Source organism: Mixophyes fleayi, chromosome 1 (genome assembly GCF_038048845.1).
Source record: "Mixophyes fleayi isolate aMixFle1 chromosome 1, aMixFle1.hap1, whole genome shotgun sequence".
Lineage (NCBI taxonomy): Eukaryota > Metazoa > Chordata > Amphibia > Anura > Limnodynastidae > Mixophyes > Mixophyes fleayi.
The window spans coordinates 383,319,171-383,341,659 of record NC_134402.1 but is presented as its reverse complement, the minus strand read 5'-3'; the positions used below and the strand labels follow the sequence as shown (position 1 = coordinate 383,341,659).

Here is a 22,489-nt window from a genome sequence, read left to right as displayed (position 1 = left end):
CCAGTGTATGAAAAATCGGTGGCCGTGGGGTTGGTCTTCCAAAAATTGTTTATAATGTGGACACATGAATCGACCGACCAATCCAACCTTCAATCATAGGTACAATTGTTGACGATAACACATTGATCAAAACATTCTTCAGTGTGTACCTAGCCTTACTGGTGATATTCTTGTTCTTATATTTGCAGTTGTTTTTTAAACTTTGTATTTATAAATATATGCAATATACATATTTCAATATGAAGCAGAATTATTTCTTCATTGTTTTTCAAAATCGTAATGGGGAAGGGAAGAATTAAAACAAAGGGGGTAGGGGGAGGGGACAGGTACATATTAAAAGTAATCTTCATAAACTAATCTATCAATAAATGAACTCCACTATTGACAGAATATATAAATAACCATAATATAGCAAACATATTTTATACAATTTTGAGGCTCATTCCAGCTGGGTTTGCAAGGGACCCAGAAGCATCCACAAGTATGTATGGTAGATATTTTTAAACTTTGCAGGTCAAAGAGGGGTTGGCGCCCTTGAAGGGAGGCAGGTGCGTCAAGTACCAAGGGGCCCATAAATTTGGTTTGCTTATGATGTAAATATTATGTAATGTTCTCCATACACTCATATGGAGGATTTTTTTTTAAGTCAGGGAATAAGGGAGGGTCATGCTGCTTCCAGTTTGTAGCTGTTCTCTGCATTAGTTTTACATTTGATGACCCCCAATGACTGCCCTCCATACCCTTTTACAAAATAAGTTTAAGGATGTTTTGTAGATACTAAAGGTACAACTGCTACATTGATGGTGGTCCCAGGTCAGACAGTTATATTTGATATATTCATTCTTGAATACTCTATGATCTTTTAAATGAAAGTGTGATATTTGTATTGCTTAGTAAATGTGGTTTATTTTTAATCTTTAATACAGGATCAGAAACCGCCAGTCATTCCTCTCCAAAAACTGATAGTGCGAGAAGTGGCCAATGAGGAACGTGGGATGTTTTTAATAAGTGCATCATCTGCTGGGCCCGAAATGTATGAAATTCACACGAGTTCCAAAGAAGAACGTAACTCTTGGATGAGGCAGATACAGGACGCTGTACAGAGGTAACAACATCATTCCTAATGTCAGTGCTTTACTCCCTGGGATTTCCGAGGATGACATGGATGGAAGACAGATGCCACTGACACTGTTCATGTAAATCTCTGAAGAAGCAACTTATTCCGAATTGGAGCTTGAAGTCTAAATTCACACACACAAATACACGAAATAACACAGACACACACACAAACTTTTGTCAGCAGCCAATTAACCTACATTGTTTTTGGAGTGTGGGAGGAAACCGGAGCACCTGGGGGAAAAACTACGCAAACACAGGGAGAACATACAAAGTCCTCACAGATAAGGTCGGGAATCAAACTCATGACCCCAGCACTGTAACCACTGAGCCACCGTGCTGAAAGAGTGCTTAAGGTTAGGGGGGGTTCCCTCTCTAATAATTAGAAGCAACCCTATTATAGGAATAGCATAGCATTTTATGGTATTATAACACGAAAAATGCACCTTTTAGTTCACATGCATTCAACTAAATAACCCCATATTTGTGTGTGTATTTGGGAGCTGGGCTTGTTTACCAACTTCCATTTAAAAAAACAAAAAAAACATTGATGTTTATTGATACATAAACAATAAAATAAACAGAGTAGCATCAAATTAGGGTGCTTGTTTGTTAGAAGATAGTTTTGTTTTAAAATTCACAGTAATAGAGAGATCCATTTGTCAGCCAGTGGGATTACATATTGTTTTCTTATTGTCTTTTATAGTTGCTCTTATAAATCTTTTTCTTTTAACTCTTACTATTTCAAAGTTGTCCGGAAGAAGAAGAAGGAAAGACCTGTGAATCTGATGAAGATAAGCGGGTTGCTGAAGCACAAGTAGCAAAAACCCAAAAATATCAAGGTTTGTATACAAGAGTCCTAGTGCTTATTAATCATGAGTGAGCATTGTCTAACTACATACATGTCGGTTGTCCGACTTCTGGATCCAAATCCCCCTCTTTCCTTTTTGGATAGGAGGGAACGAAAAAGTATCTTTTTGGCTTCAAAATTTGCAGTAGTCTCCAGTGTGCTTATTTCTGATAAAGCTGAATGTCTAGAAAAAAAATAACATAAAGATAAATGTGTCTTATAACTGATCTGGTTTCCTACTTTGGACATTTGAAATATTGCTCGGTATGCAAATAAGTTACGTTACTAACTTGTAATATGTGTTTTTATAGTTAAGGCTTTCATGGCTGATGATTCAAAACCCAGCGATATTCACACAAGTTATTACTACAAAGCAAGTTTTAGTGTGCATTGTATTAAAATACCTAATTATGTAAAAGTATCTGTTTTTTTTTTTTCTTTTAATATAATGTGTGAGTTAATGGAAGTACTCCGCAGTAAGTATAAAAAAAAAAAAAAAAAAGAGTCTGCTCAAGAATCTTATTTTATTTACTATCAGCCTATATAACTGTATTCAGTGCATCGGATTACAATGTCACAGAGATATTTGTTGGAGACCCTGATCTAATCCCAGAATTCTCCTGTCACCCTGGAGCCAGCCCTGTTGTCCTCCTTTGTCTCCGCTTGTAAGTTCGGGGAGACAGGGAAACTGGGGCAGAAGGCTTCTGTGTAAAGCATTGTGGGGAATCCTAAGCTTAGAAACAACTCAGGAAATCATTAAGCTTTCATGATGGGAACTTGTACATTATTTTTGCAGAAGTTTTGAGCTACCACGACCAGCAGATTTGTAGTTGTTTGGAAGAGAAGCTGCAGAACTTTGCTGAACTGGTGGCTCTGTGTGGGGGGAAAGAGAGGCACCTGGAGCCACAGCTTCTCATTAAGGCCGATTCCGGAGAGATCCCACAGGCTGCATCCTTGCTGGCGGCTGCACTAAAAGAAGGTTGGTTTTACCAAGCAGGATGTTGTTGAACTGCAGCCCTCACATACGTTCTTATAATAGGATATGTAAATTAATCTTTTGCCCTTTTCATTTTGAAAAGCTGAAAGCCTCTACATATCATTAACATCACAAATGGAGACTTTAACCTGGTCAGCAGAGCACTGCGAGACACCCAGCAGATCTCAGGGCTACTCCAGCACCAATCCATTTGAGGAGGCCGACGAGCTTCACTACAACTGTAAGTAGCTGTGTTCCAATGTTCTCAGCCAAAAACAGTTGTAAAATCATACGCACAGATGTAAAAGAAAAAGTAACAAATCTCCAGTTCTTATATGTGTCTGAAACATTTACATATATTTTTAATTTGTTATATATATATGTGATTGTGTTTGATTTGTTGTACTTCTCTTATATCAACCTTATTGCATCTTAGGTTTATTGGTGCTTAAAATGTAATGACATCAATAGTGAATAGAGCATCAAATCACCCAAAATATGTTGGCGCAGCTTCAAAGTATAGAAGAAAATATCCTAATGTAAGTGATGCCCTTTGTGAAGTGTTCGGTAGAGTGTGTCTCTGACATGCTGTCAGATTCTGTAGAGAGAGGCTTCTCTCCTTCACACACTTTACATGTGCTCAGTTATAGAGGAGGAAACTTTTATTTTAAGGAATTTCAATTACAATTTGTCTGTGTACTGAGCATATCTAATACATTGAGAATCCTCTCAATGTAGCCTTGTTGCTTTCATTATAAGATATGTATGATATAATGGCCACTACTGAAAAAACAAACACATGACTTTTGTACAGGTCACGAATCTCCAAGGTGACTTCTAATATCCATAATAATTTACAATAAGGGGTGAGTTATACCTTATAATGCACATTTTGTCTAATGAACACTGAAATGATGAACTCGACAATTAGTAGCGTTGGCATAAGAACTACGTTTATACTTCTATTATTTACATACAATATAATCACTTGTATTATATATAAAAGTGTTTGTGCCTTAAGCGTGAACCATATTTAAATGTGCCGTTTTATACTTCATCTACTGTATAAAAATGTCTTTGGTCTTTCTCAGCCCTATCTGCTGACGTAAGAGAGGAGGACTCGTGTAATACTGATCAAGTAGTGAGTTATGTGGACGTGTCTTTCCCTGAAGAAAAGGTAACCGGTGCCTTCTGTACATTGCTTTGAACACATAGGACATAAATGCAGATTTGCATCTTCCGCAAACTTTTACATTTATTTTTGTTTTCACAAGTGTTGACAAAAGTTTGATATTTTCATCCAAGAAAAGTACCTTAAAGTAAAGAGAAATTACTAGACATGTTTACTAATTCTGATCCAATAGTACACCATTTGAAATATGCAGTATCTGCTGCTGACAGTTCAAGCAATAACATTTGGACTTTAATGGCTAAAATATGCTAAACTATGTATGTGGAGGAGAGGGGTTAGATCATGGGTTTTGCATTGCTATAGCACAGCTTAAATTTAAGAGCAGATAACAACTTATAAGATTAAACATAAAACAATATCTTAAAGTCAATATAATGTCCCAGAGAATATGATTGTTGCTAAACTTTACAACAATTGTGTGCTATGACTACTGGAACACAAAGCTGTGGTCATATCTGGAGGACTGAGAACTACTTGTTATACTCATTCTGAACACAAGATGGTGCTAAGTAAAGACATTGGGCGAGCCAATGACCCTGATGTAACTAAAAAAACCCAATACCATTTGAAATGAGCTTGTGGTTCATAAAGCATAGGGCAGCCGTTAACTACTGACAAGGGGGTTACCTGGGCCAATACTGATTTAAGAACCAGGATTACTGACTTATTGGTCTACTCTTTAAACTATAGTGATGTATGACAATGCCATAATTCAGCTGCATTAATGTGTTTTCATAGCGATTATATGTAATCAGCCACATCTGTTTCTAATATTCAATTTAGTATTTTCTGTGTTCTGAATCATGGTGGTTCAGTTTAGATAAATGGCATTAATAGGGGATCACGGTATACTAAAGCAGAGAGATTGTGAGTCACTTGTTACGTGTTGTTCTTCTGATAGATATAGGAGCCTGCATCTATAAGACCCTGCAGATCTATGAATAATATATGAATTTTTAACGTAATTGTTCTATACTCATAGACCATACAAAGTTCATAAGCCAATTCTTCTGCAGAGAAAGGCATGGTCATGAAATAAGCATAGTTTACTGAACATATCACGTACATTAAATATATTTATATATATTTATATATTTTTACTGTTTTATAGGTTGAATTTGCACACTCCCCAGGCTATAAGCAAGCAGAGGTAACAGACCAACCAATTGATTAGATTATTCTTATTCATAAAGTGTAACTCTTCTGAGGTGTATATGTAGTATGAAAGAACTGGTATAATGTATATTATTTGGAACTGTATTATTGAGTTTATATATAAGCTTGTCAATATTTTTTTTTCTTACTGCCCTCCAATGGCTGTGCTGTAGACTAGAGCAGTAAGTTTGGAGAGCTTAGAAAATCACGCACCTCACTATGCACAAGATTTCCACCGGGGTGCAAAGGTTTGTTGAGCAATATAGGCACATTTGCGGAGGGACAGCAGTTTGGGGAAGGGGGGGGGGGTAGGGGGTAGGCAGAGTAATAGCATTCCTAGCTCAGCATACATTGGGTGCACCAGTGTGTCTTATTTTAAGGAAAAGTGTAGAAAAATTCCAGTTTATGGAGCAGGATTATTGAAGTGAGATGGAGCAGTGGTGGTCTTTTTCCTGGTTCTGAAAATCCCGACACCTCACAGCGACATTACAATAGCGAAGAGTATAAGAGCGACAAGGAGAAAATGTACACTTACCATTTACCAGACAGGCACCATTTCCTCCAAGTTGAATGAGCGGCACATGTATTATATTATGCAGACGCATTACAAGTGATGTAATTTGTTCCTAAAGAGATTTCTTAAAGTCGCATTTTACATGTGCTGCTTATTCGACTTGGAAGTGGTGCCTGTCTGGTAGATGGCAAGTGTACATTTTCTCCTTGTCCCTACTATACTCTTCGCTATTGTACTGTCGCTGTAAGGTGTGTTGGGATTTTCAGAGCCGGAAAAACCAACCACACCCAGAAGGAGACAGGGCCCGTCTTCAAAAGCATTTCATGCCAGGGGGCTCAGTCATTTCCCTTGCATGAAGGACTTTTGTAGCTGCTAAGAGCTGGTGGAGACCAGTTGTTGTCCTATACCAGGCCTGGCTAACCTGTGGCTCTCCAGGTGTTGTGAAACTACAAGTCCCAGCATGCCTTGACAGCTATAGACTGCCTTTCTACTGGCAAAGCATGCTGGGGCTTGTAGTTTCACAACATCTGGAGAGCCACAGGTTGGCCAGGCCTGTCCTGTGTCTATTACAGGTGGCAATAAAATAACACAAGCATGACACCTATGATGAACACAGTCCTCCATTTCTCTCCACTCTCGTTATTTATATAATTCATATTTGAGGCTGACCAGAGCAATATTAGGAGAACAATAAACAGTTTTTGTAAGTGAATGGGTGGTACTACAGGGGAAGGGGATAGACTTTGATTTAAAGTTTATGCTTTTGCATAGTGCCCCTGTTTCAGCTTCTCTGCACTCTGTTTGCAGAGGCCGGTGCACCTCAGGGCTGCCAAGAGGAATTCAGGGCCCCGGTACAACAAATTCATGGGGCCCCCCTCATAGTTGAGTATGTTAAAAAAAAAATTGCGCCGCCGTATTTTTCGGCGGTGTGGTCATGCATTTGGGGGCGTGGAAATGCGCCATTGGGGCGTGGCTAACACATCAAAATCACTAGGCTCTCAATTCGCCCGAGCGTCACATATGTGCAAGCACTCCTGACTTTCAGGTTGTCTAGCACCAAAGTGTAGTATAGAAAAAATGCAGTGTGTACACAAAGAGTTCAGTCTTGGCCTCCACCTTACATTGGGCACAACACTCACCAAAAATTGACATTGTCCCTACTAGAATCACAACATTTCACATACTGTCCTGCTCTCTCCTACCTGTTCTTCTCACTTTCACCACCTGTTAGTGCATGTTTCTTTAGTTGCGGCTAGTCTGGATCCTGGAATGCTGGGGGCCCTATTTGGAAAAGAATAGCTACATTTAGATAATTCCAAACAACCCTGGCGTTAAATCGATACCATCCACGATTAATAATTAGGCCCTACTCCAGCTCCAATATTACAATAATGTGCCCCTTCATCATCGCCATGCCTTATGATCACACTGCGCCCTCCATGCTGCTTTTGCCCCCTTCATCTGGCTCCCCTTCATCACACTATACTATGCTGCTCCCCCCCCCTTTTTCAATCCCACTGTGCCATGCCTCCACCCCTTTTTAACCCCACTGTGCCATGCTGCCCACCATTTTTTAACCCCACTGTGCCATGCTGACCCCTGTTTTTTAACCCCTCGCTGCCCCCGGTTTTTAACCCCTCTGTGCCCCCCCTCATTGTTTAACCCCTCCGTCATGCTGCCCCCGTTTTTAACCCCTCTATGCCCCCCTCATTGTTTAACCCCTCTGTCATGCTGCCTCCCCGGTTTTTTTTAACCCCTCTGTGCCCCCCTCATTTTTTAACCCCTGTCATGCTGCTCCCCCCATTTTTTAACCCCTCTGTGTCCCCCCTCGTTTTCCTCCCTTCACTTACCTTTTCTCCTTTCTTGGTCTTCTTTGCTACTCTGTGCTCCATTTCTCAAGACTGACTGAATGCTGGGCATGACATGATGACATCACACCCGGCATTCAGACAGTCTGAATGGAGCACAGAGCAGTAGAGAGGAGGGATGCCGGCGCCGCGATCAGGTGAGTATGTTTTTTTTTTTTTTTTAAACTAGACTGCTCCCCCCACCAACGACCAAGCCTCCCCCCCCCCCCGCAAAAAAATAAATGAAAAAAAAACGTTTTGAAAAAAATAAATAAAAAAAAATAAAAAATCAGCAGTGCAAGGGCCCCCAGGCTTCCTGACATGCCCGGGTAATTAGTACCCGCTCCCCCCCCTCTCGGTGGCCCTGGTGCACCTTTAACGTACGACTTCGAGGAGCACTGCTGCTAATCTTGTGCATTTGTAAACGGCCTCCAGTGGGTGCAGGCTTTTTGTGGGATAATATTCCATAGTTACCACAGCTTTTGCGTACATTTCATAGAGACATTTGATGCCGGACAGCTGAGTATATGACAGCACTACACTCCCTACACCATGACATGACTACGGAGAGTGAGTTTAATATTATGCTGGGTTTTTAACTACTGTTTTTCAGTAATTATTTACTTTAGGAAAAAAAGTGAGAATGAAGTGTATAGAATCGAAACGGATAGTAAAAATGACACTTATTGTATAAATAAAAATAACAGGTTTTTTTTTATGCAGTTAATCAATAGTAAAAAATATGGACGTTGCCAGGGACAAATCTTTAAAACCTGCAGGTCAGCCCTCAGAAATTAGGAACATAGGAACAGTTTAGTAACTATGATAAAAAAAAAATGAGTTTGTGACTCCCACGTTCTCTTAATTTCCATGTGCAATGTGCTAGAAAGTTTGTCAACCCTTTAGAATTTTCTGATTTTGGGCATAAATGTGACCCTAAATATATACAGAACTTAATCCAAGTCTTAAAAAATAGATAAAGAGGACCCACACATAAGGATATACTTTTTCATTCATTTTTTGATCAATATGGTCCAACCTTTACATTTCTTTGATGGAAAAAGTATGTGAGGCTTTCAGTAACTGGCAGTAACTGGTGTGAGCAGCAGTGACTTCAAGGAAAGGTTTCCAGTATTTGTTGATCAGTCCCACACATCGACTTGGAGGAATTTTGTCCCATTCCTCCTTACACATGGATGATGGTGGATGATGGTGGGCTTTCTTGCATGAACACCCCGCTTCAGGTCCCGCCAATGACTTTCAATTGGATTCATGTCTGACATCTAACTTTCTCGCTCCAGCTTTTGATTCTTCATATTGAGGGGAGATTACTAAAGATGAGTCATGACTAAATCAATACTTTTTCATTTTACTTTTTTAACTTCTATTTCCCTTTCCTTTAGGTTTTGCAAACAATCCAAAACCTGACTCGTCTCCTGTACAGTATACAGGTGTGTGCTTGTTAATGTACTTCTTTACATAATATAAACTTTGCAGCCAGGTAGCATTGACTATAGTTTTGACATATTTGATGGTGTATAATATGTACTGTTCATTTAGCAAGGTAGAATTTGCAGAAAAGTGAGTGTGGCAGATAAGTTACAGATCACTTACTAGGTGTCAGTACAAGCACGCAAATGCTTTGAATATAGATGAGTGGCTAGTTTAATAGAACATAACTAGAATAATTCTTTACATGTTTGCAGTTCCATAGACTAAATGTATTCATCTCTTACATCTCTTGGCAGGCTACTGTAGCCATGCAAGACAGCCATATAGAACTCCACAAGGCGCTATTTCAGGATCATGAGCCGGGCAGTAAGGGCTTTGCTCTCCGCGGGACCCTCCTACAGGAACAGTACCGCCACCTAGAGAAGCACCGGGGAGAGGTGGTGAATTTGCAGAAACTTCAGCACCAGTTTCATCAGGAACAGCAGCGCTGGGCCCGTGAGTGTGACCAGAAGGAAAGGGAGCAGGAGGAGAAGGAGAGCATGCTCCAGCAGAGGGAGAGAGAGTGCCAGTGTCAGGAGCATCTCCTGGAGGAGAAAAGGGAAGAGCTGAGTCAGCAGTTTCAGGACTTCCAGCAAAACGTGGACAGACTGAAGGAAGGTCAGAGGCTGGTGGAGAAAGAAAGGGAAGAGCTCTGCGTACAGAGCAAGCTTCTCAAGCACTGGAAGCTCACTGGCCAGAACAGCCTGCCGCTGCTGTTCCCACACCATACAACAGAGGTAGCTACTGTAAGATCAGCACATCAGTATTATCTTTCATGATGTGTTTGAATGATATGTAGCAATAATGTCCTGCAGATGAATACAAAGGTGTTTCCTCTTTAGTGTTGAAATGATCCAGTTTACCAACATGGATGTTTTGATAGTTGCTGCTCGTTGTAAGATGTAGAATAAGTAACCGCAAGTTGGTGAAAAACAAAAGAACTAAAGTTTAAATTTTTAAGTCTCGGGGTCAAACCCTGAGTGGGCTCTCATGCCAGTTAAGTTTGTTGTCTGGCCATTGTGTACCAGTGTGGGTTGTAGTGGTTGTATTTATGACCAACCCCAAGACACCTTTGTCATGTTTTAACAGTGAGACCCTACAATCCACCCAAAGGATAATAGCTGTATGCAGGGTGCAGATAACAACCACTAACAAGTGCTTGTCACCTGCTAGAAAATCTAGTGACTGTAACTGATGGCCCTGCTCACTGCAGTACTCACCCCAGCAGCATTAGGAGACTGGGAATAATGCCTGGCATGCCATATGGATCAGTGGTCGAAGTGGACATTCAGAAGTGACAGTATGAAAAATGTAATGGGAATATAGGTGAAGGGAGTTTGATAGTTATACAATGAAGGCAGTAGGAGAAGTAGTTTATGCACCATGGCCTTTAAACTACACCAATGCTGGTAGATTGTTCCATTCTTGGTGAAAACCCCTTTCTCCAATTGTCGATTACTAGCAAAATCCCTTGGTTAAAGAGTATAATGAAAACATATACCAGAGCTAATTATTGTCATCATGCATTTCTATATTACCAGCATACTCCACAGTGCTTTATAGACAGTTCATAAGTTGTAGTTGGCTTACAGATACTTTGTACATATTTTTGCACTTTAAATCCTTGCTTCTATGCTGTAAGTGTAGGTTTTTATCACAAGTGTTTTTGCTAGCAAGTAATAAATTCCTGGAAGAATTTGTGTTTATAGGAAAGGTGGCTCCACACTTAATGCACTGTACTTATTCTGTGTATTGTGCAATTTCCGTTTTTGTTTGTATGCTTAATTCATCGCTCACCATTTGTGTTGTGAGAAGTGTAACAATACAAATACCTCTGTACTCAGCACAGCGTTTACAGCTATTTAATTGTATGGCTAGGTCATTAAATGTACAAATATACTATACTAAGGGGTGCGTAAAGGCATTTCCCTGAACTAAATGGAAAGTTATTTCTTTATATTAACACATCCCGAAACTGCAAGTTTAATAAAGCAAGGACAGAGGTTATGGGAAAACGTGTTAGAAAAAGTAGACGTGCTAAGTCTTCTCTGGTTCTTGTAAACGGTGCAGCTGAGCTCACTCTCACCTTTCTCTTCATATAACAGGGTGTAAGAAACTCCCAGCCTGACAGTTTACAAAATGAAGACTCTGTTTATATTAACAATGCTCTGGGTCATATATCGCTCAACAATATTGCAACACTTCCAAACTCGGTTTATTCAGATGCTCACGTGGATAATACCTCTGACTTTGTAGAGACGTCTAGGACCAGCCCTGTGGACAGCTCTAATGAACCCTGGAGCTCCTTAATATCCCGACAACAGAGCCTTGAGAATTCCTCCCGGCACAGCAGTAAAGATGCCTGTAACAATGGTAACAGCCGTTTCCTAACTAGTTAGCTCTTGTCTTATGTTTATGGAATATATTTTTTTGCTTTATAGCAGCGTTCTTAAGAAAAAGGTTTCCCCCCAGGGGAGGTTGGAAAGAAGGGATATGGGGGGCACAATTTTACTTTAAGTTGTTCTTTAAGAGGCTGTAAAATCCAAAAGAGAAATCCTTTTTCTGTCCATAAAACTTAGTCTGTACTGATAATATCCTTACATAATTTTATTTAGCAAATATTGTATTCTTTACATTTTTTACCTTTTTTCCTAATTAAGTTTCCTACCGTGTGTTACCATGTATTATATTTATAGCCTAAAATGATTGTCTTGCAGTCTAAGGGCTACACTTACTAAAGGGCAGTTTGATTAAAGCGGTTTGATTTACTAAAGGCCAACAAAACGTGTGAAAACCACAGTTTAACAAAGCAGCACTTTACAAACCGCCATCATGAGATTGCTGGAGCTGCGTGCTCTTTGGGCTATCTGGCCCTTCAGAACATAGGAGGAACTATTGACTTATAAATTATGGGTACAATCATTATTTATTAATAACAGTATTAAGCATGCAAAACGTTAAGCAGAAAAAAAAAATATTCTACATATGGGGGTGACATTTTCTAGTTTTTTAACTGATGACTTATGGTGAATATGTGCACGTCGGACCTCCCCCCATCCCCCCACCCCTTCCATACAAGCTGTTATTTGAAAGGATACATAAACAGCAGCCTCTGTACTGCAAAGCACTTTTTTGGAACTGTGTCCTGGGATGTTTCTCAGGACCGCCACGTTCCATTGCCTCATTTGGTCCCCAGAATGCTGTTGCAGATCATATCTGTCTTTTGTAATATTGTGTCACATAATTGAAAGATTTCCCATAGGATTTATCTGATGGATTTAAAAAAAAAAACAAAAAACTATTTATATCATACTTGCCAACTTTTTGTATTTGGCATCCGGGATCCTCCCGGGGGGACGTGGGCATGCAGGGCTGCCAAGAGGAATTCAGGGCCCCAGTACAACAAATTCATGGGGCCGCCCTCATAGTCGAGTAAGCTAAAAGATTTTGCACCGCCATGCGGCGGTGCAAAATTTTTCAGGGGTGTGGTCATACATTTGGGGGCTTGTCAATATGCCGTTGGGGCGTAGCTAGCACATCAAAATCACTAGGTCCTGAATTCACCAAAACGTGACATATGTCCCAGCACTCCTGACTTTCGGGACATCTAGCACCACACTGTAGTATAGAAAGAATGCAGTATGTACAGAAAGAGTTCAGTCTTGGCCTGCACCTTACATTGGGCACAATACTCACCAAAAATTGCCATTGTCCCTACTAGAATCACAACATTTAACACAATCTGCTGCTCTCTCCTACCTGTTCTTCTCACTTTCACCACCTGTGGCTTCTGGTTTCTTTAGTTGTGGCTTGTCCGGATCCTGGAATGTTGAAGGACCTATTTGGAAAAAAATAAATGGCTACATTTAGAAAATTACAGCCAGATCCAGCATTAAATCAATAGCACCCACGATTAATAATTAGGCCTTCCTCCAGCCCCAACATTAAAATAATAGTATTCACATTTAATAAATAAACCTATTTTCCTTCTATTGAGAAGGGCTTCTCCTATATGTGCGTCTGCTTAAAATCCCCATCTGCCACCTGTATACTGCGGGCAAAAAAACTTTACTTGATTATCAGAGATTTATTGGGAGGGGGGAGCAGAAGGGACACCAAGGATCACTTATGGCTGCCTGGTGAGTGTGGAGCAAACTCACCAACGGTCTTATGTACATTGCTGTTTGGGACATCCCTGCTGTACTAACGGACCTGTTTTGATGGTGAATCAGATGAATGTGTGGGGGTGCAAACGTTTGCAGTGTCAGATGAGAGGAGCTGAGCGGATTGGGGGCACTCCTTACTAAGTGTAGGCAAATAAGGAACTCAAGTTTTGTGCTGAAGTGGGAAAACAAGATTTCATTTGGATTGTTTATTTAAATTAGCTGGTTGGGGTGGAGAAGGCATTGAGGGGAAGGTGTTTTAATTTTACCGGCAGACTCCGTATTACCCACAGCCTCTTTCTCCCTGGTAAATGACTAGGATTTTCCAGTTAAGTGCACTTTGACCAATGTAATAGAAACTTCCACCTGCACAAGTGTTTCCGTCCCAATGTACACTCGTTATTACATTTAAGTCCTAAATGAGGCCAAACTGGGCAGTGCTTTATATTACTGAAAGGATTGAACTCTGTAGTGACATTTTTACACCATGTACATTTTGCAGAGTCTGTCACGGCTGTGGGTGAGCACCTTGACATGTGCTCAGCAGACAATTAGACACACTTACCCAAATAAAACAGCAGCTGGGACCACAGTTGTAAATTAACTATCTCCCACAGAAGGTTCTTTTATACAAAGGTAGAGCATAAACACAGCATATTCACATTTTCTTTTCTGAACGCTCTTCAAACAAAGACAGAAAAATTTTATTCTTTGTTTTTTTTTTTCTTTTAAGTCTATATGGAAGTGCCAACATTATTATTATTATTATTATTTATTGTTTATATAGCACCAGTAATACACACTGCTGTACAGGAAATATGTAATCCCTTCCTGCCCCATTGGAGCTTGCATTCTAAATTCCCTACCACACACACACACACACACACACACTCATTCACTCATTCTTTGGATGGTGGGAGGAAACCCAGGCAAAACACAGGGATAACAGACAAGCTCAACCCTAGACAGAATCTACCCCAGCACTGTGAGACAGCAATGCTAACCATTGTGCCACAATGGTGGGACGGTTGCAGGAAAATACGCAAGATGAAATATCTTCAGAGTTCAATAAGATTTCCAGGTGTTTCCATGTTTGGGAGAACAGACACTTATGTGCACTTCAATATGTAAGTTATTCAGCCAAAATCAAGGATGTCTGACTAGGGCATATTGAGAAGAAAAGTATGATAAATGTATTTTTTCCTGTTGAAACATTTCAGACATTGGTAAAGGAATATTTAACAACGTCTCAATACCACATTTGGTTCCTATTTTCTAATAGGGAATAAGTATAATGTCCTGGAACATATCAACTAATGATGTTAGATATGGTGGAATACACAGTCAGTTCAATGTCTGCTATAGCCAAAATGAAATACATTAGATCATACTTTCCTGTAGGGGATTACAGCATTTAATACTTGTAAAATTATAGGTTAGAGTATTAGTTTTTTTTTCATATTAACTTTAATTTATGTCCCCCATTATGCAGTTAACGGAATAAGATCTCACATTACAACTTTGACTTTAATAATGTATATGTTGTGTTTCAGATCTTAACGCAGCCCATGTCATTTTCTGTGGAACATTACTGGCTTCCTCAGGACACAATTTAAACGCAGGGACCTCTCAATCATCGCAAGCTTCAGAGTCCATGAAAACACACCATGCTGACACTCCAAAGGACATAGAAAATGTTCGGGTGGAAGAGAATATTGTTTACATCTGATGGGAAGCAGGAAACTTTGTCACGTTTGGTGCCAGAATTCTGTTTGCTGGTAGAACCTGTAAACCATTGTCTCTGAAATGAGATCACAGACATTGTAAATGTAATTCCCTTTATATGTTTGTAGGAATTGCCATTGATTGGCAGTACCTCTTAAATAAGGCACACGGTGCAAATATCCATTTTTGAGATATTGGCTATCATTATGGTCAGTGACTGAAATCAGCCCAGTGCAACCAGTGCTATGATCTGCTACTAATACCTTATTGACTCTTCAGTAATCTTATATTCACTGCTACAAGACGGACTTTAGATTCAGAGAGGTTATCTGAATTCACAGATCTGCTTGATGCTAGAGGATATTTGGTATATATTATTTCAAGAAGATTTTGATGGATTATTCATCGGACTAAATAAATTGACAAAACAGCAAATATTTAATGAATATGAAGTCTGGCCCTGGAGACTGCTTTATAAGTACCCTTTAGCTGTTAAGGGGTAAACTTTATTATTTTTTTTTCTTGTGGAAAACAGCTAAGTTATTATTTTTTTTACGTGCTGTAACTGTACCTTTTACAGCTTTAGCACCTTTCCAAGTGATAGATGAACACAGGTTGAACCTGCCAAATCTCTGCAGAGTGTCAATGAATAGAACTCTATGTGTCAGCTGTCTACAAGCAGCGCATTATACAGCATCCAAACCTACCACACTGTGGTGCCAGCCAGTATGTGGGCTGAGCCAATATTTAGGCAATGAATTCACTAGAAAGCAGGAACATCAGTGAGGCGTGAGGCACAAAGTGCCTCGTGTATCAGCAATGACGTAAGTTTGTAGTGAATCGATAGGCAGTATTCTCATCAGTACTGATTGAGCCCACAGAATGTCTGCCTCTGCTGTCTGAAGGCAATGGATACCATTTAAGCTATAGTAATTGCTGTTTTATAATTGTGGTGTAAAACAAATTGGTAATATTTATGTGTAAAAGTAAAGATAACATGAGCACATCTGTTCTTTTTTACAATGAAGATTAGTTCTCAGTGAAGCTTTAAATCAAATCAATTCATTCAACTTGTTCTATGTCTAAAAGCTCAGAAAACACTGACCAGCAGTCACTTATCACCTCACTGTTGCTGCAGGAGCATAAATAGTATAGAAAATGAAAATGCATACGTGCATTCTATTATCTGTCCGACACCACGTGTAAGCCGTTTATATCCATGCATACCAGTGACTATGTACACCATCACTTTCATTAAATAATACTAAATGGGTGAATGGATTATGTGTTGTGCCCTATAATTCCCTATACATTTATGGCAACTGTTTTTTTTTTAAAGCTTGCTGTATGTAATCCAAAGGTATGACAACAATAATAGACACAAATTTTTTGTCGCACAAAAAGTTCATGCGTCAACATACCTCTCAACTGATTTCGGCAGGACAGTCCTGAATTGTGTGTTTCAAAAGGGGCCGGGCTTGCACATAAATGGGAGGGGTTTTGCCAATCTGTGGGCAGAATGGGGTCAGGGCTTCTTTTGTTCCGATTCTCAATGTCTCAATGTCGGAGGTATGCCTCATTGATCACTCCGGGGTTTAGTAAATGTATTGCCTGAATACTGATCCAGCCCACAGAGTGGGTGACTCCAGTAAGTATAGGTGTGTAGGTCTTCTTTAAATTGTTTTGTAATTAGATTTGTCTGAGGATAGGATAAATTGCATGTTATACATTTCATTTCACTGGGCGCTCTTCTAATATTTGAGACATTTTGTGAAATGTTATTTTTACAAAATCATTCTCTGGGGCTAACAGTCAGGAGCAGTTCTTGTGTGTCAGCTGCTTGGCTGATGCTCTGATAGACTCCAACCAAATAATTACAATGAGGTGCTCAAAGTTATTAATATTGAATTAAACTGGAACTGATATTTTGCTAAGGAGGTGACCTGTGCTCTTCTACCTTTCTTTGAATACGAGAACACCTCTTTTTTTTCAGACAAGTATTCAGTGTGCTGACAGAATGTTGTCATGGACTGTTACCCCTTGTTACTGCCTCGTGTTAATAAAAATAACTTCCCTTTTAGGGTCTGTGAGGGCATTCATAAAAAATGTTCCACAGGCAGCTGTGTATAAAGGATTGCCTACAGTAACCAATTAGATTTGTTATTTTCTAGTATAGTTTAGAAAATCTAAGCTCACATCCGATTGGTTGCTATGGGCAACACCATATTTTCCTCAGTTACCCAAGTGGAGGAATCTGGACAATGTGCAGCAGCTTGCAGGTGAAGAGGCATGGTCATGTACCACAGGGGGGTGTCCAGTGCTTCCCAAAATGCTTCCCCTCCCGTAAGAAACATTTTCAATGCCACATGTACTATACATACCACCTAAATAGGAACACAGTTGTGATAATTGTAAGTGCTACAGATGATTTTTTTTTTCCATCTCCTCACTTGCTTATATGAAATGTAGGCTGTCCAAGCAAAAAGTTTCTGTTTCCAGGATTTTATTTGCTTGCATTTCATGCTGCAGTGTACCACTGCAGGGGCGCACGCAGGGGGGTTTCCCCCCCCCAAAAAAAAAACACGCGAGAGATCTGCTGTATATAGCACCGCCTCGGACGCTTTGACAGCGCCTCGGACGCTTTGACAGCGCCGTGGCTGCTGTATAGGACAGTGCCACTATGGTGGGCACTTAGTTAGCGGAGGGGGTTTCTTGAGACTCAAAAACCCCCCCTGCGTGCGCCACTGCACTGACTTAGTAAGAGATAAAAATGCTAGCTCCCATTCAGCAAAATCTGAGATTGTACAATGGATGCAAATCAGCCGTGTGTGTATATGTATGTGTGTACATATATATGTGTGTATATATGTATGCGTGTGTGTGTGTATATATATATAAATAATATTGCATAAAGTTTTAAAATAAAGGTTCGTGTTGCTCTAACTTCCTGTACTGATATATCACCAGTCACTGCTCCTGTCAATTCATCCACGTGACACTAATAGACTGCTTACAGTTTTTTCTTTGTGGTATTAATAAATCTTTCTTGCAAACATCTGGTTTGAAATCCATGAATTAAGCCATTGAGATTTATAATATATATATATATATATATATATATATATATGTATATGAAACGTATACAAATGCTTCTGTTGCAAAGTTATGTATTATCTGCTTGTTGATAAATTTAAGAATTGCATTGTTTTGATCTCTTAAACCTCCCTACATTACGCTCCTAACATTCCAGGGGAAAAATTGTCAAGGCACATCCCTCTGTTGGTAAGTCCTGCCCTCTTTTCGTCATGGAAAATTAGGACTGTTGGATAGTAAATAATTGTCTTAATTAACTGCAGTTTTTTCCCCACAATGTACTGTGTTATCACTAATTGGCTATCTTCGTTGTTTATAATCTAGGTTAGTGATGGGCAACATTCAGCCCTAGGACCACATGTGGCCCTCCGAGCCTTCACACCTGGTCCGCAGCTCCTTCCTGCTTCATTGTCAGATTTGTTTGTTATGACTTGTCGTACTTGTTTAAAGTGCCTGCTGATATATTATTACATATAGGTGTCTCTTTCTTTGATGAAATTTATTGTTCTAACATATTACTGAGATTAAAGGTAATGTGCTGCCCTTTTGATTGTTATGGGTGTATCAGGGTGCCCATCACTGGTCAAGGTAGTTTGATTCAGGCTAATTGAATGGAGAAACATGTCGTCAAGTAATACCAAGTTGCCATGTAAACTTCTTTTAGAGACTGTCCGTCACCGTCCCAGCTCTCCTCCTGTGCGGCAGGGAAGGGTGCCTTGTTCCAGTAGTGCTTACCCCCCTGGCCAAGCAATGGGACGTGACTTCTGAATCCTCTGCTGCCCTGTTGGCACATACACATCCTGTTGCTTATATATTTTATATCTGTGGTCAGTTTGATGTCACTTATTGCCGGTAACTTGATTGAACTACCTATAAGGCAGTCTGTGGCACTGATCACGTACCAGAGTATAAAATCCCCTTTCCTGTTATCTGATGTTTGTTCTTGTGATCAGTCCTCCTTGATTCTGATCCAGTTTAGGTATCCTGGTTCTGACTTCAGTCTGTTTTTGACTATAACTCTGCCTGATGTATTTGGTTCTGTTTGGATCTCCTAGTTCTGATCTTGGTTACTCAAACTACTCTGCTTATTGAGCCTCGGTACTTCATTGTCCGTTCTGCCCCGGCTTGTCCCCTACTACTGACTGCAGCTACCTCGCTAGCAACTGGTATTGAGGGCCGCAACATGCACGTTCCACCCAGCGAGGACTCCTCGCTGGGGTCCCTGGTGAACACTGGGGACATGTTGGTCTCTGCGCCTCTTTGTCCCGTTGTGTCAACTGCTAGCATGTACACATCCATTCTTCCTAGTGAATTTGTGACAAACTCAATGTTCCTGCACACAGTGATTCTGAAAACGCAATACAATTCTAAAAATGGAATGGTTTTTATCTGTAACAATGATTAAATGACGCTGCCCTACATTTAAAAGCATACACATACCTCCCAACCATCCTGATTTAGTGGTACTGTCCCTATTTGAGGGCTCTGTCCTGCTATCGCTTCCAGATACAGCTTTGTAACTCCGATGGGAAAGTTGGGAAGTATTGTCTGTTCACTGCTGTGGTGCATGAAATAGCATAGCAATGAAAGGGAAGGGAGGACAGTATGGGGAAACTTATCCCACCAGAAGCGATAGGCATGGCTTCTGGTGGGCAGTGCAACTAAGATGGCCGCGTTTTATTCACCCTCTGCACGCTGCCCGATAATCTGTTAACATTGGATATCTACTGCTATTATTTTGGGGACTATAAGATCATCCTTGTACTGGGCTTACCATCATTAACACCTGTGCGTGCTTATTTACTTGATTGAGGAACCCATTTGGTCTCCGGAGTCTGGCCCTCTTCGGGCTTACCTTCCCTGTATTTATACCAGCCGTCGGAGTGTTTACCTAGATTGGGATCTGGCAGAGGAATACAAGATGCTGGGGTACTAATCTGCCTGCCACAGTACTGTGGGCGACTGATTTGGGAAGGATGCACGCTGCTTATATAAATTAAAGTGATGTAATTTCTGATGCACTGGTGCAAACTAACTCTATTCTTCCTCAGGTGAATTCTGCTGACCAGCATAACATGAGTGCCAAAATATGTAATGAAATTTCATGTGCTGCTGAGAATACTCATGCAGATTTGCAGGTACCTGTGATGCAGAGGGAGGAATTATGTGCCAATATGTTTGAGAATTCTCTTGTTGGAGAGACTAACACTTTAAATCCCCTAGGTTGTGAATTCGATCAGGGCAAAATGTGAGATTGTGCCTAAATGTGATACTATGTCTGCTTATGTTTTAGGCAGTCTGATCGATTTACATGTGCCCAGTTCTGAAGGTGACCCAAATTGTGAAAATGTATCCAATGTCTTAGCAGTAGTGACCCGGAGAGCAGCACAGAGGAGCTGGCATTAACCCCTGAAAGTATGGAGGGAAGTTCACTAGAAGCTTATTCCCCTTCACCCCCCTCCCTCACTGTAGAAGCTGCAGATTCAGGCATTGATTTGAATTAACAACCTCATGCTGTGTGCAACACCGACAAGCTTGGAAGTGACACTTTTAAAACAGAACAAAACACTGATCCCAGTTTATCGACAGTAAGGAGGAGGGTCAATCAGTCCAGTCTTGACAGTAAGTAAGATAGCATTTTTTGGGAAAAAAGAGAAAAGTGTCACGAGTATGCATCCAGATGTAATTGCTGACAGGCAACTAGTTGTACATCAAACCTATAGGGAAGTGTTGCTGAAAGTAGCCCATGAGATACCCCTAGCAGGACATTTAATGGCTGTTGCCAGAACTAAAGCTCTTTTTTTTTTTTACTGGCTTGGCATGCTGACTGACATAGCCAAGTACTATCGCTCATGCCATGTGTGCCAGGTTGTTGGGAAGTCTGGTGATGTGGGGAGGGCCCCTCTCATTCCCCTGCCCGTCGTATCAGAACCCTTTGAACAGGTTGCCGTGGATATTGTGGGTCCCCTAGTCATTCCCAGTAGCTCAGGGATAGAGTACATTCTGACTGTAGCAGCCCTTATAACTATTTTCTCCAGGGTCGGGTTACCAAAAGGAATGTTAACTGATCATGTTTAACCTCATGCAGTCTTTGTAAAAGTGAATGATTTATTTACTTCCCCGTATCACTCGCAGGCCAACGGGCTGTGTGAACGCCTTAATGGCACCCTAAAATAAATGCTTAGGATTTTTGTGGAGTCGCAGGGAAGAGACTGGGAGAGGTCCCTGCCGCACCTCCTCTTTGCATACCGTGAGGTACCGCAGGAATCCACGGGCTTCTCACCCTTTGAACTCCTGTACAGGCGCCGGGTGATCAGCCCGTTAGATTTGATTAGGGAAGAGTGGGAAGGGAAATTGATCACCCCAGAAACATCAGTGGTACACTATGTAGTGCAATCAGTGGAAAATTGCATTCCTTAATGGGGATGGCACAGAGCAACCTGAAAGTTGCGTAGGCGAAACAGAAGTTGTGGTATGACCGCAATGCAAGAGAACGCATATTTGAGGTGTGGCAAAAGGTTCTGGTTCTGATCCCTATGCGGCAGAACAAGTTTCAAGCTGCCTCGGAGGGCCCCTACACCATAGTATAGCGCAATAATCATGTCAATTATGTAGTGGCAGAAGGTAAATCACATCAACATGCTCAAAGCTTATGAACGGGAAGCTTGTGTATTAGCTGTGTGTAGCTTGTCTGAGAACTATCGGGAGTCTGACCCCTTGGTAGTTTTAGCAACTGCTGCTGAAGAGGCAGTGGTCCCTAGCAGACGCCCACTGCAGTGAAGAGCTCTCTGACTCTCCGCTAGAGCAGCTAGCTGCCATGCTACGGCCCTATCAGTCCCATTTTACAGGGAAAACTAGAAAAACACACTTGGTCACACATCATGTAAACACAGGCAACCAGACAGCCCGCATATCATAATTCCCTATAAGTGCTAGAAGCAATGAAATTGGAAATAGACGAGATGTTGAGGCTAGGCATTATTCAAAAGTCTCACAGTTATTGGGTTGCCCCAGTGATACTGGTTCCAAAGGAATGTGGGGGCACCAGGTTCTGTGTAGACTATAGGAGGTTGATGCCACAGTGTTTGATGCTTATCCTATGCCTAGGATAGATGAACTACTAGATCAGCTTGCCAAGGCACGCTACATCACTATCATGGATCTCAGTAGAGGGTACTGGCAGATCCCATTGTCACCCGAGGCACACGAGCACTCCACATTTATCACGCCATTTAGGCTTAGAGTTTTTGGTCATGCTCTTTGGAATAAAAAATGCGCCTGCATCCTTCCAGCTTCTGGTCAATGACCTGCTAGAGAGCCAAGAGGGACATGCAGTTGCCTACCTGGATGACATTGAGGTGTTAAGC

General features: G+C 40.8%; 1 protein-coding gene across 4 annotated transcripts in view; it reads left to right on the top strand.

Moving 5' to 3' along the window:
- ARHGEF28 (Rho guanine nucleotide exchange factor 28) overlaps nucleotides 1–17,887 on the top strand; it is a 172,731-nt gene extending 154,844 nt beyond the window's left edge. For all 4 annotated transcript variants that reach the window (XM_075179790.1, XM_075179798.1, XM_075179816.1 and 1 more), the window contains 10 exons: nucleotides 927–1,105; nucleotides 1,867–1,958; nucleotides 2,763–2,945; nucleotides 3,046–3,183; nucleotides 4,034–4,119; nucleotides 5,246–5,284; nucleotides 9,054–9,101; nucleotides 9,399–9,878; nucleotides 11,247–11,514; nucleotides 14,858–17,887. In XM_075179790.1, coding sequence (XP_075035891.1) covers nucleotides 927–1,105; nucleotides 1,867–1,958; nucleotides 2,763–2,945; nucleotides 3,046–3,183; nucleotides 4,034–4,119; nucleotides 5,246–5,284; nucleotides 9,054–9,101; nucleotides 9,399–9,878; nucleotides 11,247–11,514; nucleotides 14,858–15,033 — 1,689 coding nt within the window. In that variant the 3' untranslated portion in view covers nucleotides 15,034–17,887. The remainder of the gene's footprint in view (nucleotides 1–926; nucleotides 1,106–1,866; nucleotides 1,959–2,762; nucleotides 2,946–3,045; nucleotides 3,184–4,033; nucleotides 4,120–5,245; nucleotides 5,285–9,053; nucleotides 9,102–9,398; nucleotides 9,879–11,246; nucleotides 11,515–14,857) is intronic.
- Nucleotides 17,888–22,489: the final 4,602 nt, after the last annotated feature.